Source organism: Arvicanthis niloticus, chromosome X (assembly GCF_011762505.2).
Source record: "Arvicanthis niloticus isolate mArvNil1 chromosome X, mArvNil1.pat.X, whole genome shotgun sequence".
Lineage (NCBI taxonomy): Eukaryota > Metazoa > Chordata > Mammalia > Rodentia > Muridae > Arvicanthis > Arvicanthis niloticus.
Genome location: NC_047679.1, coordinates 12,527,763 through 12,545,052, shown reverse-complemented (window position 1 = coordinate 12,545,052; position 17,290 = coordinate 12,527,763). Strand labels below are relative to the sequence as shown.

The 17,290-nt window shown below is 41.8% G+C and overlaps 1 protein-coding gene across 2 annotated transcripts in view; it reads left to right on the top strand.

Moving 5' to 3' along the window:
- The window catches only part of Shroom4 (shroom family member 4), a 202,913-nt gene that overhangs the window by 144,752 nt on the left and 40,871 nt on the right, over positions 1-17,290 (top strand). Inside the window, exons 1-3 of one of the 2 annotated variants that reach the window (XM_076919014.1) lie at positions 8,099-8,419; positions 11,643-11,777; positions 14,028-16,503. In XM_076919014.1, the coding sequence (XP_076775129.1) occupies positions 11,722-11,777; positions 14,028-16,503 (2,532 nt within the window). In that variant the 5' untranslated portion in view covers positions 8,099-8,419; positions 11,643-11,721. Of the gene's footprint in view, positions 1-8,098; positions 8,420-11,642; positions 11,778-14,027; positions 16,504-17,290 lie in introns of those variants that run through there. The other variant, XM_034485508.2, reaches the window with a different exon arrangement.

Here is a 17,290-nt window from a genome sequence, read left to right as displayed (position 1 = left end):
GTTGGGCCATAATTGGTGCAGCAATAAACTCTTATTTACATCGAAGGGCTAAAATTATTAGACACACACAGTCTATTTGCATAATGGACTGTGCTATGGTTGGTGCACATACAATTCTTCATTTGCATGAAGCGCTGGCCTGTGTTTGTTATAGGTATAATGCTTCATATTCATGAAAACCTGTACTATGCTTAATACAAATATCTTCACCACAACCCCTCCCTTTGGTCATACAAGCTAAAATTTTTTGACTTAGCTTTCAAGTCAGCTGGGAGACACTGTCTTGTGCCTCTACATGCTGCTGCTTCGTTAGGCCCATTTCTCGGGTGTTCTATAGCCTTTTCTTATTCTTTTAAGATTAATTTTTAAAACTTCATATACAGAGTAATTGGTTTTATTGTCATACTTTGTTCACATTCACCTCGCTGTATGTGCTTATGTTTTCTGTTGTGTACAGGATATAGATATGCCATCAAATCTAGGCTCTACATATGAAACTGTATATGTCTCTTTTCCTTTCCAATTTTTTATTCTGATTATTTTCTCTCCTTTTCTATTAGTTCTTTCCCTCCTCTAAATAGTCTTCCTTCACTTTAGTTTGTGTGTGTGTGTTAGTCTAGATTCCACGTTTGAAAATGCAATATTTGCCTGTCTGAATATGGATGATTATTGTAGTGGCCTCAAGTTTTATATCCACTTCCCACATTTGTTTTTATTCTCATGATACCCAGTTTTTCCTGCACCCTTTCTCTTGATGAGGTTCTCTTTTACTCAGTGCTTGCTTTTGGCACCTCTGTCATATCTCAAATGGATTTAGCTTTGTGGGTTTATTTCTGTAACTCCTGTTTTATTACATTACTCTGTGCATTTATGTCTATGCAGTACTTTGGCTGTTTGTATTACTAGGTCTCTGTAGTACAAGTTGAACCAGGTATTGTAATTTCTTCAAGGTTCCCTTTCTGCTCTGGCCAGCTTTGCGGTCCAGATCTTTTATGCCTCCATATGAATTTTAAGATGTGGGTTTTTTTTAGTTGTATAAAGAATGCCATTAGCATTTCAGAAGGAATTACATTAAACTCTAGACAAGTTTGGGTAATATAGCTATTTTTACAATATTCCTCATCTCTTTCCGAGTCTGTTATAAGTGGAATTTGTTTCCCTTTGATTTTTTTTCTCAAAATGCTTGTTGTTGACATGTAGAAAATCTACTACTTTTGTATGATGGCTTTCATTCTGATACTTTCCTAAAATTACCAGATCTTACCAGACTTTTTTTTTTAACAGAGTCTTTAAGGTCTTCTAAATATAGTACAATTTTATCTGCAAACATGGATAATTTGACGTCTTCCTTATTTATATTCCATCAATTTCTTTCTCTTGCCTGCTTTGCTGTAACTAAGATTTTAAGCATCAATTACTTATTAAGAGTGGAGAGCATGGGCACTCCAACCTCCTTATTTTAGAGAAAACAATTCTTGTTTTCCTCTTCCTCACTTAGAATAATGTTTTCTATATGTTTGTCATATCTAGCCTTAATGTGTTGAGATATGTTCCTTCTATTTCTAGCTTCTTTAGGATTTTTATCATGGATGGATGTTATTAAAGACCGTTTATTTATTTCAATATTAGAGACATTGTTAGGGAGCTTTTGTATCTTTTGGGATAATCCTCTCATTCCTTTCCTCATTTATTTGCTATTACATTTATTTATATGTGTTATATTATCCATATGTCCCTAGAATACAACCAACCTGAGCATTGGGATGTTTTTAAGGTGTCACTTTTCAACTGCTTTTACTGAGAATTTTTGTGTCTCTGTTCATAAGGGAATGTGGTCTATAGTTTTCTTGTTGCTATGTTCTTATACCACATGATATTGTTGGCTTCATAGAATAACTTTGATTCAATTTCTGTTTCTCGAAACACCATCAGTGCTCCTTAAAGATTCTGTAGAATTTGAAAAAGAGCAAGGGCTGTACATGGTGTAGATGGAAGAGTGAAATGGTGTAATTATGATATTAAAAATAATTTTAAATAATTTCCTCAAACAAAATATTAGTAGTATATCTGTGCAATCCTCTGGATTTTTGTTGTTAAATTTGAGAATCCTAGAAGAAAGTAGACATTTTTTTCTGGATAGGATCTCACTATGTATTTATAGTTAGTCTGAAGGTTAAGAATTCCCTACCAGAGTATGTGCCACCACCAAGGCCTAAGTTAGATCTTAAATATTCTCATAACACACACATCTGCATGCACGCGTGTGTGCATAGGCACACACACACACACACACAAAATCAACCTGTGTTATTTATTATCATAATTTAAACATTACTAAATGTTTGCATATGTAAATCATCATGAATACTAGACATTTGTAAAATGTGTCATTGTCAAGTGAATTTTATAAAGCAGAAAAAAAGAAAAAAAAATCACAGAAATGGGAAACTTAATGAACCAGAAGTTTGGAAATACTTCAGACTTCAAAAATTCCCAGGGGTTTGTTCAACCAGGTGAGGCCTCCCAGGGAAGGTTTGTATATGGAAATTGCTTGTCAGCCCATATGTCCCTCTGACAAAAACAGTTGTGACCCAGAAATTGTTTTTGTAGTTCTGAAACCTTCTTCGTCAAAGAGAAGTCCATTCCTACCCCTAGAGGCCAGGTACTTTGCAAACAGCTGTTGTCTATTATGTGTTTAGCACTGCCAACAGAAGGGAGACTCTCAGCCTACCTTAGAGGGCAAGATTCCACATCTGTCTAAGCAGCAGGAGCCAGTGGCCATCACTAGTACTTTGAAAGGCAATTTGAATATCTGTTCCAAAATGTATGGTTAAGTAAAGATTCTCAAGCCTGATCATGTAACCAAATTACATTGAGAGCTTGTAGAAACACAGGTGAGTGCCCTCCTCCTGGTTTCTGATTCAAAAGTTCTCAAGCGCGCCCTCTGACTTTTCTTTCTGATGCACTTCCAGGATATGCTAATGCTGGTATTTTAGAAAAACGTCTGAAAACCAGATTAAGGGACATACATTCAAGTCTTACGTGATTAAGTCTAGAAAGCCCGAGCTTCTCCTTTTCTAAAGTAGATCATTGTGGGGGTTTAATGGGATCGTGTTTATGAAAGTTCCTTATAGACAACATATACCATATACAAGTATAAGCTTCTGGACAGCTTCACGCATTGTACTTGATGATGAGCATGGTCCTGATACTGACCTCAGTAGACTCCCTTTTTTCTGCTGCTATGCCTCCCCTAAAATGCTCTACTTATTCCTTACAGTCACAGTCTCATCTTGTAGCAGCTATCAGTTCTTAGTGTTAGTGCTGTGAATAAAATCTTGTCAGAGGATGGAGGTGAGGAATGGGGCCTGTGCTTTGTATGTATGAGGCCCTAGGTTCAATTCTTACCCCATACCCTCACAAATAAAATGAACCTGTCACATAGATTTTTTTTTTTTTTTGTAATTAGCAAAGTGAAGTAATCTACTATCAAGCAGGAAAAAAAAAACTATTAGGAAAGGCCATTTGCTAGGCTGATATTCTGAGAGCAAACTCCAGATGTCTGAAATAGTTTAATAGTTCCAAGTACATCTGTGCAAGTATCTCTGTGATATCTTTCTTAAGGTCCTTTAGTTATAGACTCAGAAGTGATATTGTTGGATAATATGGTAGTCTATTTTTCTTTACTGTGGAATCTCCATACTGATTTATATAGTAACTGGCCCAACTTATAGTTTTATTAGCAGTATATAAGGGCTCACCCCCCACGAACACACATCCGCATCAGCATTTATATTTTATTTGTTTTATTTATGATAACTATTTTGGCTGGGGGCCAATTCTGCCAATATCATCTTTGACAGTGATATCTCCTAGTATAGCCTGACCTCTGTGGATAGTGGCCAATATTCATACCCTGTCTGTACTGTAGTGTGTTGTTGTTAGGCGTGCATGACTATAACATTTTCTAGATTAGTGGTGTCATCATTCTTCAGATGCTTCATGGCCAGCTCCTTCCCCTTCTCTCTAGCTAATCAGTCATTCAATCCTGCTAAGTCTCATATATCTCCTCTCTGCTTCATCACTACTTGTTATTGTTCTACTTTGGCCATTCATCATGGTTGTTACACTAGCCTACCCATGCTTGCAGCCTACATCAATTTTCTTCTCAATAGATGTGAGGGCAATGTTTCTGAATATTGCTTTGCTGTATTTCTTTCATGCTTTGGAATTTCAAAAGCCTGTTTCTTGCCTATGGGATTATGCAAAGCCAGTGCTTTCATTTGATGCTCAAGGAATTCTATCAGCTTCCCAGCATTGGTTTACTCCCCCAAACTTGTATAAACTCTCCCATTTCATTTGTGTAGGTACTTTCTTCCAAGTATTTTAGACAAAGAAGTACCCCATGATTTTAAGATTCTACTGTGAGAGTGGAATGATAGAAGCAAAAGGGCAAATATAGCATTGTCTTAGTGGGTCTCTTAAACCATGGCTAAAATCAACCACATATTTTGACACAGCCTCTCTTAACAAATACAGCACAGATGAAACAATTTCTTGTATCTAATTTGACCCCAGTGGACTAAGTCCAGCTATAAAACAATAGAAACCACAGAAAACACACATTGTCATAGAAATTAAATGACACCCTTCTGGATACTGAATAGACAATTGAAAAGTTAACGAAGTTTAGAGTTTCCTAGTGTTGAATGAAAAATGTAAACACAACACTCCCAAATCTATAGGATATAATGAAGACAGACCCACAAAGAAAGCCTGTAGGGGAAACTACATGGGGATATATTTAATGAGAGAACAAACAAATGTCTGATGGAACCCAAGCAAGCAACTTCATGAGGATGGCTAAACAATGTTGTCCAGACATAACAGGGCAGTCACACATAACAGGGCAGTCCAGGGTTCCTAGGAGTACAAGACCTGTGCAAGATGAAACCAAAGAAAATTCCAGCATGGATGTGTGAGGAGGTAACAAAATTCTACCTCTAGGTGAAGATCTATTGGCAAATGATGGCCAATTGAGAGAATAAAGGGTTGTAGCCCCTAAAATGCTTACTCCATGCTCCGGCAGGTGGACCTACACACACCTTAACGATGGGTAGAACCAAGTGGGCTGAATGGTTTTTTTTTTTTTTTTTTAAAAGCACATGAAATTGAGAGGAAATAATGGTAGGTAGAAAGGGGGAGGGATTGGAGGGCAGCAGAAGGGCAGTGTATATGATTATAGCATATTATACATGTATATGATATTTTCAAAGAATAAAAGGAATTTTAAAAATTAAATCACACACATATATGTACATACACACACACACACACACAGAGAGAGAGAGAGAGAGAGAGAGAGAGAGAGAGAGAGAGAGAGAGAGACAGACAGACAGAGAGAGAGAGAGAAACAGACACTTTCCCACATTTGATTGGGTCTCTGGATCCCCAGGCTGCAGGCTGCAATGTTCCTCAGCCAGCTGTCTAGTAGGGAAAGGCCTTCAGAGCTCTGTGTCCCTCCGTCATGACTGAGCCTTTCCCCTTCTCTGACAGATAAACAAGCCATATATTGTTCTGTATTGCACTGCCCCCTCCTCCCCAGCCATCTGTAGGCTTCTCTTCCTGCCTGCTTGGGCTTCTCCACGTGTAGAAGGTAGAATGCACTATTTGTGGGGTGGCTAAAAGAGCCACAGAAAGTAAACAGAGCCAGTCATCAACACCCTTTTGTGTTTCTCCTTATCCAAACACTTTCAGGAGAGGAAAAGAGTCCACACTGCATTACAGCCCAGAGCACAATCCCAAATAATAAGGGTCACATTTTCTTCTTGCCCTGGGTGGGAAAGAGCCAGGGTTCCCTTTTGGATTGTCACCTCCTATCCACTCTCTTTGAAGGGGTTTGGTGAACCAAGAACAAAGACAGGAGGTGCTGTAAAAATATCTCTGCACTACAGCTGACTAGGGTATCTGGAGATTAACTCCTTCCAGAACTATTCTGTTTCCATCCCCTTACCCATCACAACAGTCTTTGGAAGGATTCTTTTGGGAGACAAGTGCAGAATGATCTCCCTGCATGTAACTACCGCCCTTCTACTGAGTTCTTGTCTTCTCAGTTCTTAAAAAGAAAGCACATTGCTCCAGGCACAGGAAATTATATCATATTATCTGGTATTCTACTCCACTAAGCAACTTTTCTTACCTCTAGAAAATTCCAAACTGGCCAGACTATTACTTGAGTTCCGTCTTACCTTTCCTGGCCCAAAGATTCTCTGCCTGTGTGCCCACAGGACTAGCTGAATACCTGAGGACTATCTGAACTTCTTCTCGCTTTCTCCCTGCCATAGCCAAAGCCAAGAACACACTTCTACCTCTAGTCATTTTTTGCCCAGCCTCAGCTGTCTTCCCACGGGGTCTGACTGTTGTCAAATCAATCCTTCTTTATTTTCCTCAGACCTAGGGCTCAACAAACATCAAATAAGCACTTGCCTTGGCCAGGGTTGGAAAAAAGAAAGATGTTTGACAACTAGAGTACAAATAAAAACTGGTATCCCAGCCTGAGTATTAAAATGAGAATAAACTATTTGTTCTTAAAAATGTTTTGGACCAGAGATTATTTGCCAGTATATTGCTACTTACGTGGGTTTTACAGGAGGAAGAAGCAGCATCACTCTAGAGCTCTTTAGAACATGATACTTCATGAGCCGTCCACATACCCAGGAAAGTTTGACAAGGGCTGATTGAGAGTGCTAGGTCTAACTTTGAGCCTGCTCTTAACTGGACCTTTCTCATCCATCCCTGATTGGGATGGAAGAAACCCATTTTCTTGCTACTAATAAGATTGTGCACATTGTCTTCTTTGGTTAAGTTTAATATTGGTAACATCTAACATTTATCAAGTGTCTATTTCATACCAGTTGTACTTGATAGATGAGAAATGTGAAATTCTGTGTCATCCACTAGGCCAAGAAAGACCATTTGAAGTGGAGTCAAGGTTCAAAGTCATATCCACATTCCCTATAAACTTAGCTGTACAATAGTTCTTTTATAAATTGATAAACTTATGGCAGGTACAGAGGAATGCAAGAGGAAGGGACTAACTTCCCCGGAGAGGAAAGGCCCTAGCATACTTTCTGTCTTGAGGGAGCTTGCATAAGCCCTCATGGGGACCGTAAATTACAGGAACTGAAGCCAGAGGCCAAAAGAAATTAGAGTAGGGATCAAGTTAATTATGATGGGAAAACCCTAACTTGACATCCCTAAGAAAAAAATAGATTCTGATACCTGGGCCTGGGCTTAGAGATATAACACATTTGTGTCATAATGCTGTGGGTTCTGGCCTATAGGATATTGTTATGAACATCACGCTTGACTCTCTAACCACTACACTCTGTTATGCCATAGGTGTAAGGGTCACTCATGGCAACTGAGTTGACAGTTCATTTTCCAGAGAACTAAAAGCCCACAAAAATATGGTTACCAGAGTTCAGAGTAAATTGATGGAAGATCTGAGGATGCTCCAGATGCCTTTATTCTAGTATTGCTAATAAGCTCCATTTCTGGAATTGGAGTGTTTAGAGTAAAATTACGTTTTTTGTTTTGTTTTTGTTTTTGTTTTTTGGAAAGGAACAGATGCTCAGTTGCATCCTAGAAGTAAAAGCCTGGAATATTTATAAACTTTTGCATCTTAGAAGGACCTTTACCTTGAAAAATGTCTTAGTCAGTGGTCCTCAGATTTACCAAAAATGAGATATAGTGCCATTTTTTTCTGGTCCTGGAGGCTGCTAAGGGCCCTGAGGACCTGCGGAGATGGCTGGGTGGGGTCAACTCAGTCCAGGAAGTGCAGGAATTCTTTTAAGTGTATGCGTCTGGGGTGTTTTTCTCTCTCACTTACGTGTATTTTTAAAATTCTTTTTAGACACCCGCTTTATCTTTCCCAAACATCATTTCCTTACTCCTTTCCTGAGTTCGAGCAGTAGCCAGGGGCCCAGCTTCCTTATTGGTCTCTGAGCTGTGGAGGGGATGGGCCAGGGAGCAGAGGAGGTAGGAGTTAGGAATGAGGTGGGGGAAGGGTTACTGCTGGAACTGCCTTTCCTCCTTCTCTTTGCCACTAGGGCGCTGGCTGGTTCCTGGAGCAACGTCTTTACTCTTATCCAGCCCTTAACACAGGGCTGACATTCTATAAGGCTGTGGCCTTAGAAAAACTCAAGCAGCCTGAAGGCAGTGCTTTGTAGACTCCCTGAACTCCTTGGATGACATATAGGGTCTTGGGCTGCTGGTCTCACACCCCAGGAGGTCTTAAGTTGAAGGTTGACAGTCCCCAGCTAAGAGAAGATATTGGAGTGGTTGACGGTGAGAATGTGAACTAGCTGGATACGCCAAACTCTCATAAGCCATCTCTCATCTCTGAGCAACTTCCATGGTAGGTACAGCCACAGTTTCCAGCTTTTTTTTTCCTATTGATGTCTTGCTTCAGTGTCTTGGTTTTCTCCTGAATACAGGCATTTGAGGATAGAGGATAGTGACTTACAGAATTTGTTCAGTGACAGCGCCTAACCCAGCTTTAGGGAAAAGGATAAGGATTCTAGTCATCCCTATATTGGGGTTGGGCAGCATAATTGATGCCTAAGCTTAGTTTTACACTGCTTATCTCTCATCTTCCCCCTTCTCCACTAGAGGGAATGGTCTTAAGTCCAGAACCACTGAGACCTTCCTTTGTCATTGCTTCTTGAGGAATGGTTATATCAAGCCTTATGTATATTATGCATATAAACTTCCGGAGACAGAGCCCCTTGGGCAGTGGTATTCTAGAAAAAGCTTGAGTGTCTGAATTATTTCTTTTCTCCAAATGTGTTACTCATATGTGAGTGTTTGTATACCAGGGCTTGCTTATGGAAGTCAAAAGACAACTTTGTGTCTTTGGCTCTTCCCTTCTATTTTTACATGTGTTCTGGGGATTCAACTTAGGTTATCAGGCAGGTATGACAAATGCTTTACATACTTAACCAGCTTGCTAATCTGAGAGCTGAGTTTTGATCCAAATTCTAACCTTAACTGGTTAACTAGCTATGTGTTTCTGGCAAATAATTTAAGCTTTCTGCAACTCTCTTTCTTCATTGATAATATGACACTAATAATTGTTCTTACACATGACATTGAAGTGAGGGTTAAACCAGCTGATGGATGTGAGGTCCTGAGTGCCTAAAATAGCTTCAGTGTTTAGTAGAGGCCCATTTTATTTTTGATAAGTTAATAGAAAGTCTGTATTATATAATATGCTAATCAGTTCCATACATGGGACTGCATGTATACCAGACCATAACTCATGAGAAATAGATGGCCATCATCCCTACTTTACATATAAAGAATATATAACTGAAGCTCTGGTGGTGTCGTAGAGTACTTGCCTAATGTACAAGGCCCTAAAATGCAGCACCTCAGAAAATGCCTTGGCTAAGGTTACACAACTGGAATTTAAATACAAGTGTGGGCTGAGTTTAAGGCAGTTCACAAATGATAATAGGCCAGGTGTTGGGCTCTATAAGAGTGTTTCTTCTCTTTCTTATGCTGGGGTTAGCTGGGACTGGATCTGACCCCAATTCTCTCTGCTGAGATTTCCTACCAGTCTTTCAGTTTTTCTAGTGTCTCCAAAGCCCTTGCTGCATTCTTCAGTCTCCTCTGGGATTATCTTCTACTATTGGAGAAACTCTAGAGAGTAAGGGGCCTTTATAAGCCACTGTTTTAAGTATGGCAAGGGACCAGTACAGCAGAACATTGATAGAAGTTTCTCAAGCACACTTGGTTGGAAGTACCCTTGAGCCATCTAAAGGGACAAGTTTGTGCTAATAGCCAATATTCTACTACATGCTATTTACTGACCACTAGGTAAAACACTAGACTATTTACTGGATGCTTTGAGACTACTTCTTCTAATACCCACGGGAATGTAGGCAGGTGAGAATAACTGTTTCTGATTCCCATAATAACCTAGCCAGGTTAAGAAACAGTTCTCAAGAAAATGCTAACTCGGATGGTTAGACTCTTGTAGAGTCACACATGTAAAATGCTAGAGTTTTAGTCTCATTTCCTACTGGTTTAGTACTGTTGGTAGGACAAAGCTAATTATACATGAAATGGTGATAGGCGATGCAAAATAGCATGTTCTGATGGGCTAAATTATGAGACCTAGATTGCTTGAGATGGACTCCCCGGAGGAGATGGCACTAGCAGTACATGTTTATTTACTTTAATTTGTATAATATTTACAGCCTCATGCCCATAAAGATGTACAAGTTAATGACCATTGGGAATATCCCCATTTTACTGCTCTGGAAATGATAGTTCTGAGAAGTTGACACTTCCCGACAGCAACAGAAGCTAGCAAGTGTTAGAGATTGGATTCAAAGCAAAGCAGTCCAATCACTGGGATAATTTCTCCTGGAAAATGAACAGAAGTAAAGGCGAATTGGAAAAGAACAGAGCTAACTACAGAGCATGATTAGAGCAAGGAGACTGAGCTGTGATGTGAGCTAGCTTTCTCAGAGTTTCTTCCCTTCTGACATCTTGGTTGTTCTTCTGTCATCTCTCCTGGTTTCTTGCATCTGCCTGGTCCTTCTGCATGCTCTCCCTCTAGTCCCCTCCTGCCCTCTCATCTATGACTTTCTTCTCCTACTTCTGTTTTCCTTCCCATCAGTCATCTTTCTGTGTCCTAGTTCTACCATGTCCTGGGTTATCTTTTCCACTTCTAGGGGTGCCATCTATTAGTGCAAAGTGTGCTGGTTGACATGGATGCTTCTTCTATGAGTAAGTCAATGTAAGAGTTACTGTTCTGGGTTTTAGCACCAGAACCTCTAGTTATATTGGGGGCCTTGGCCTCAGACCTGCTTCCAGATATTTACTCCTGACATGCTAAACAGCTGATCTCCTCTGTCACTCTAACCTCTTACCCTTCTGTCCCTTTTCTCCTCGTAAGAGTTTGGACTGTTTTCCATGCCTTTGCCTACAAGTTCAAGTATCTGACTTCTGTGGGTATGTGCCCATCTTATTAACCTTCACTCTCTAGGGGCATTTATGATACTCTAGTTTAATTAGCTCTATCTCTTTCATGACTATCTAAGCTCTCAAGGATGTAGACCATTCAACTCATGGCTGAATGTCTAGAACTGCATGTATTTTAGAATGTATAATAAACATGCAATAAATACTTATAGAATGAAGAAAATTTAAACAATTCAGACTCCAGTGCTGACTTATCCAAGCATCATAATCACTTGCCTCCTTTTGCTAAGAAAAATGGGAATATTGGTCGTTTTGATGTTTTTCCCTCAAAGACAAATGCAGGTAGGCTTGCAGCAGTTCCTGTGTAGTCCACAAATATTGACTATCTACTGTGTCTTTAGCATTAGTGTGCATACTTGGATATGTTTGGGAACAAAACATTTCCATTGACGCCCGCATTTTATGTCACTAGAAATTATCCATGGGATGAAGGAAATTTGAGGAGTAGAGTTGGGAGGGGGGCACTTAGATGTCCACACTAGTTCCTTGTAAGATAATCTAGCTCATTGAATGGAAAGAAGGGGTAGGTACGGAAGTTGCTTGGGAAATGATTTCAGTACTGACTTCCTGGCTCTTTTTTGCCATAGGAGAAACACCCCTGTGAGTAGGCCGCACTCATGGCACGTGGCCAAGCTGTTGGAAGGGTGCCCTGACGTGGCCACCACCATGCATTTTCCTTCTGAAGCCTTCAGCTTGTCCTGGCATTCTGGTTGCAACACAAGGTGAGTCTGGGACTCTCCCCTCAAGGTGGGCTTGAGGACTGAGTGCCTGACCAACACCCTTGCTCTGATCTTATCCCTGCTGCATGCTTTAGAGCTGAAGTGGTATAACAGAAAATGGCATGGCCATCTAGAGTCCATGGGTTCTTAACTAATTATATGCTAACGGGCTGGCACTATGATTTTCAGCATGCATCTTTACTTCTTCATAGTACGTCTTCGAAGTAGTTAATTTGAATCGCAAAGATAACCACTCTGTCTTGATTCTCCTCCTATTTCACTAGCTGTTTTTTCTAGGACTCTTTTCCTGATTCCTGTGAGAGGCAGCTTTCTCTATCTATAGTCAGTCACCAGGAACTTCCTCTAATGTTCATTGGCTCCAGCACAGAGCAAAACTCTCCAAAGCAGGAGCCTCGCCAAGTCACAGGGTCTAGCTCAATGCAAGGAGCCTGGTATTGTCCATTTTTATTGAAACAACCACCCAAGGGACAAACCACTTGTTGTTTGGTTTCTTTTCCCCAAGTGCAGTTCTCAGCTGCATTTCCCCTTCAAGAATCAGATCTTTTCTCTAAGAATGGGTTTTGTTGTTGGGGCTCAAGGAGGCTAAAACTCAAGAAGTGAGTTTTCTCTAGTTTGGTATTTTTTATTTTGCTTTAGCAGCCAGGGACTCATGGCCCAAGCAGCTTTATTCTAGAATACATAGAAATATAGTCTAGATTTGGCTTCTGTCTGATTATGTGCATGCATGCATGTGTGCATGTATGTCTGCATTCCAGCAGAAAGTGGGGTGAATAGCAGGTTCCCTTGCCAACATGAAATTAATGCATTCCTAGCTCAGAGTCTAGTGAGAAGGGTAGGTAAGGCCATGCCATGAGCATGAACAAGAGAGAACTGGTTTTAGAGGTCTCACGGGATGCTGTTACAGCTCAGTTGTGACTCTCTTGCTGAGCTATAGCCTTTTTGAGAGCATCCTGAAACCTCCGAGGTTCTAGGCAAAGAATGTTAATGCAACTTCTTGGCTCAGTCTGGCTTTGTGTGTGGGAAATGGTACTTAACATTTAAGATTATGTCTTCTCCTTGGTCTTTCTGGTGTGATTTTGCTGAGAGTAGGTAAGGGATGTATAGATGAGCGAAGCCCACTCGTAAATCCTTCCTAGTAGTAGAAGGACATTGATAACAACAGTGAGAACTGAGAGCAACTACTGCCATGTAGTGATGCCTGGGCTCTTGATTTCTTAGCTAATTTTACCTACGCAGCAACATTCTGGCAGAGATAGTACTATTTTTTCCCCATTTGAAGGTGTTATCAGAGAAGAGCTAAGACTTAGTGTTGAGAGAGACCTGGGTTCCAATTGCAGCTCAGTTTGGCTTTTTTTTTTTTATCAGCTTACTGAAATTGTTAGTCTGCTTTACTTCGAGAGTTAGAAAGTGAAGAAAACAATCTCATTTGGGCTTCAAATGGAAGACTGTAAAGGGCCTCAGTGAGTAGTCAGATTTTTTATTATCTAGAAATATAGTAGGTTCTTGGGATATACCCCAGCAACAGAGCCTTTCCCTAGCATGTTCCAGACCCCCAGTCCTAACCACCAGCACTACAAATGAAGTGATTTGGAATTTCAAGAATAAAGAAATGTTTACACTCCGATTCTGACTATGCCACTAGTTAGAGTTTGTAAAAATTGCCTTTTCAAAGTCACTTCCCTCCGTGGAGCTTGTTTCATTGACACCAGAGGTTTCCAAAAGAGGGGTGGGACCCAGTGGCCTGTGTTAGCACAAGCTTTCCATGTGATTTTGATGCACACTCTGGTTTCAGAATCATGGGTTTATGAAATGGTCTGGCTGAAGCTGGCATAGCCCCAAGGGGGTTCCTTCCTCTCTAATGCTAATGTTCTGGACTATCCCCCCTGGCAGAGAAACACACTAACTCGACAGCGACTACCCAGAATCAGTGTCACACTTGCTGTTAGCAGTGACAGAGTGCATAATTGCCATGGCGCTTTCTAAGTCTTTGGGGTATTTGTTCATTCTCCTTCTATATGAAATTCTGTTTCTCATTCTGTCATGGTCCTATGGTGTCCTTGTGTCACTCTCCTTACTTATTTCCCACTCTTTCCCTTAGGCCCCATCATCCTTTTATTTGTAGCATGGGTGGCACTGGCTCGACCTGCTCTCTCTCTTCCATGGCAAACTAGCTGAAGTAGGGAAGGTGTCTGACTGCTTGGCTAACTGATGCATATACCTTGTGTCTTACAGTGACGTGAGTGTACAGTGGTGCCCCCTCTCCCGGCATTGCAGCACTGAGAAAAGCAGCTCTATTGGCAGCATGGAAAGCCTGGAACAGCCAGGTCAACCAACCTACGAGGGCCACCTCTTACCCATTGACCAGAACATGTACCCCAGCCAGCGTGACTCAGCCTACAGCTCCTTCTCAGCCAGCTCAAATGCCTCTGACTGTGCCCTTTCCCTTAAGCCAGAGGAACCACCCTCTACAGACTGTGTCATGCCAGGGCCAACTAAAGTCACTGATGACCAAGCTAATGTATCTGAGACCTCAGGAAGTAGCCACAGTACCAGTGGGGGTCATGTGACCTCCACTTCTCATGCATCCTGCTCAGAAGAGGGCCACTACTCAGGACCTGCCAAGATGGTACAGGGTCCACCAGAGCCTCCAGTGAGGCGGGACAGCCTTCAGGCCTCTAGAGCCCAACTTCTCAATGGAGAGCAGCATCGTGCATCTGAACCTGTGGACTCCTTACAGCAAAAGGAACAACCAGGCTTAGAGACAGTGCTGCCCCCAAGGAGCTCTAACCAGTTCTGCTGCCTTAGTGGGCAAGACCAAGTGACAGATGAGAAGCACCAGAACTATGAGCTCAGCAAGCCTTCTGAATCCAGCCAGGATGACTGTGAGCATCTACTGATAGAAGACTCCTCCAAAGCTCTTGATTCCCCCAAAGCCCACGACAAAGTTTCCAACAAAGAGTTCGGCCTGCTTAAGGAGGCTGCAGCAGATCTGGCTAACACTTTGTCCTTTGGTGCCATTCCGCACCTCCGAGGAACCACAGAACATCGACATAGTGCTCCTGAACAGCTGTTGGCATCTCACTTGCAGCAGGTGTGCCTTGATTCCAGAGGCAGCAAGGGGATGGAGTTGACAACTGGGCAGGATGGACACCAGTGGACTGTGTCCCCTTTGCACAACAATCCTAAAGGGAAGAAAAGTCCAGGTGTCCCCACAGAAAGCACCCAGGACCAGACCAGCAAAGAAAGGAAGACCAAGCCCACAGATGACAAGCTGATGGTTTCTGTACACCAAAGCCAACGTGATGCCCCCCTTGGAGAGGTTGATGGACACCCATCAGAACGAACTTACCTAGATCCAAACCGAGCAGGCAGAGCAAGCAGTGACTTGACTAGCCCGCAGCCCTCTGCCACTTGCTCCACTGTTCAACAAACCAGAGACTTCTTTTCGGCCCATAAAGTAGTCAGTCACACAGAAGCAACTGAAGAAGGTGACAGTGAGCCTAAGGAGTCTGGCCGATTGGGTGGCAGAAGAAGTGGAGGCCCCCGGGGCCGCTCCATCCAAAACCGCCGGAAGAGTGAGAGGTTTGCTACCAATCTACGGAATGAAATTCAGAGGAGGAAAGCCCAGCTCCAGAAAAGTAAGAGCCCGTTGTCACAATTGTGTGACACTGACGAACCCGTGGAAGAGACCCAAGAGCCTCCAGAAAGCCCTCCACTCTCTGCTTCTAACTCATCTCTTCTGCCTTCATATAAAAAAGCCCCTAGCCCTGGAGACAAAGTCTTTAACAAAAGCATGATTCTCAGGGCTAGATCTTCAGAATGCCTCAGCCAAGCCGCAGAGAGCTCCAAAGCTAGGGTAGGCTTAGAGGGAAGAATGAGCCCTGGCCAGAGGTCTGGCCAGTCTTCTTTGGCCCTGAACACCTGGTGGAAGGAAGACTCCTCCACCTTAGACACTGAGAAAGCAAATGCTCACCACGGCGTCTGTAGAGGTCATTGGAGATGGTCCCCAGAACATAATACACAGCCACAGGTGGCACTATCCACAGAAGGTCCTTCCAACCCAGGTGACAACAAAGAATTGAAAGCGTCTGCTCCTCAAGCTGAGGAGGAAGCCATCCTCATGCCATTTGCAGACAGAAGAAAGTTCTTTGAAGAGAGCAGCAAATCTTTATCTCCATCTCATTTGCCAGGCTTAACCACGCATAACAACAAGCCATTTACCCAGAGACCAAAACCTATAGATCAAAACTTCCAGTCAGTGAGCTATAGGGAATTAAGATGCCATCCTCTGGACCAACCATATCGTTCCACAGACCAACCATACCATGTTGCAGACCAATCATATCATTCCTTGTCACCACTTCAGTCAGAAACTCCCACTTATCCAGAATGCTTTGCTACCAAAGGCCTAGACAACTCCCTGTGCTGTAAGCCACTGCACCACGGGGATTGTGATTACCACAGGACCTGTTCTCATCCCTGCAGCTCTCAGGGAACTGTAAGGCATGATCCTTGCATCTGTTGTTCTGGAGAAATCTGTCCTGCCTTGCTAAAGAGAAATTTGTTGCCAAAATGCCACAATTGTAGATGTCACCACCACCAATGCATCCGGTGTACAGGTTGCTGTCACAGTCCTCAGCACGGTGCCCATGAGGACAGCGGCATGGCACCTGGCAATGCTTGGAAATCCAGGAAGGCAGCCATACAGGTGAGGACTTGGTTCTTGGGTGAGTAAAGTTGACCCTTCTAAAATAGGATCACACCTCCTTACAATGCTGTAGCCCCTCCTCTATATCCAGCCACCAAGATTTCAACATACCTATGCAGCTGTAGAGGCTGGCAAAAGTAACTTTTGCTCCTTAAAATTTACAGGACTGGAATTGGTTCAAATGGTAAAATTAGTATCTGAGTGATCTAGAGCAAACCATGAATGGATTATAATTTGACGTTGCATTATTTTAAAGGGAAAATGTATGCCCACCTTATAAGACAGCTAGTACTAATGGAATTAAAACGTAAAATCCACATATGAGCTAAAACATGTACCATTTGGCTTCTTGGGTGTGGCTTATTTTGCTTAATGTAGTTTTTTTTTTTTAGTTTTACTCACTTTTCTCAATATTTTAATAATTTAATTTTTATTCCCTTTACCTCCCAACCACAGCCTCCCTCCTCCTTTCCTCTCAGTCCCACCCTTACACATTTGGGTTTTTTTAAATTATTTTTATTCACTTTACATGTTTTACCCATTTTCTGCAAATGTCATGACTTATTCTTTTCTTTATGACTAAATAAAATTATATTATGTGTAGTATCTAGAAGACTCTAAGTCCTCCCACAGATATACTTACATACACACCCTTGGTTATAGTTCCAGTACTTACAATAGCTGAGGAATCAAACCAGCATAGATGACCATCAAAGATGAGTGTATAACATGGCTCTTCTGTTGGGAAAAACAGGTGAAGAACAGTGGTTTTCAGTATGTAGTCAGA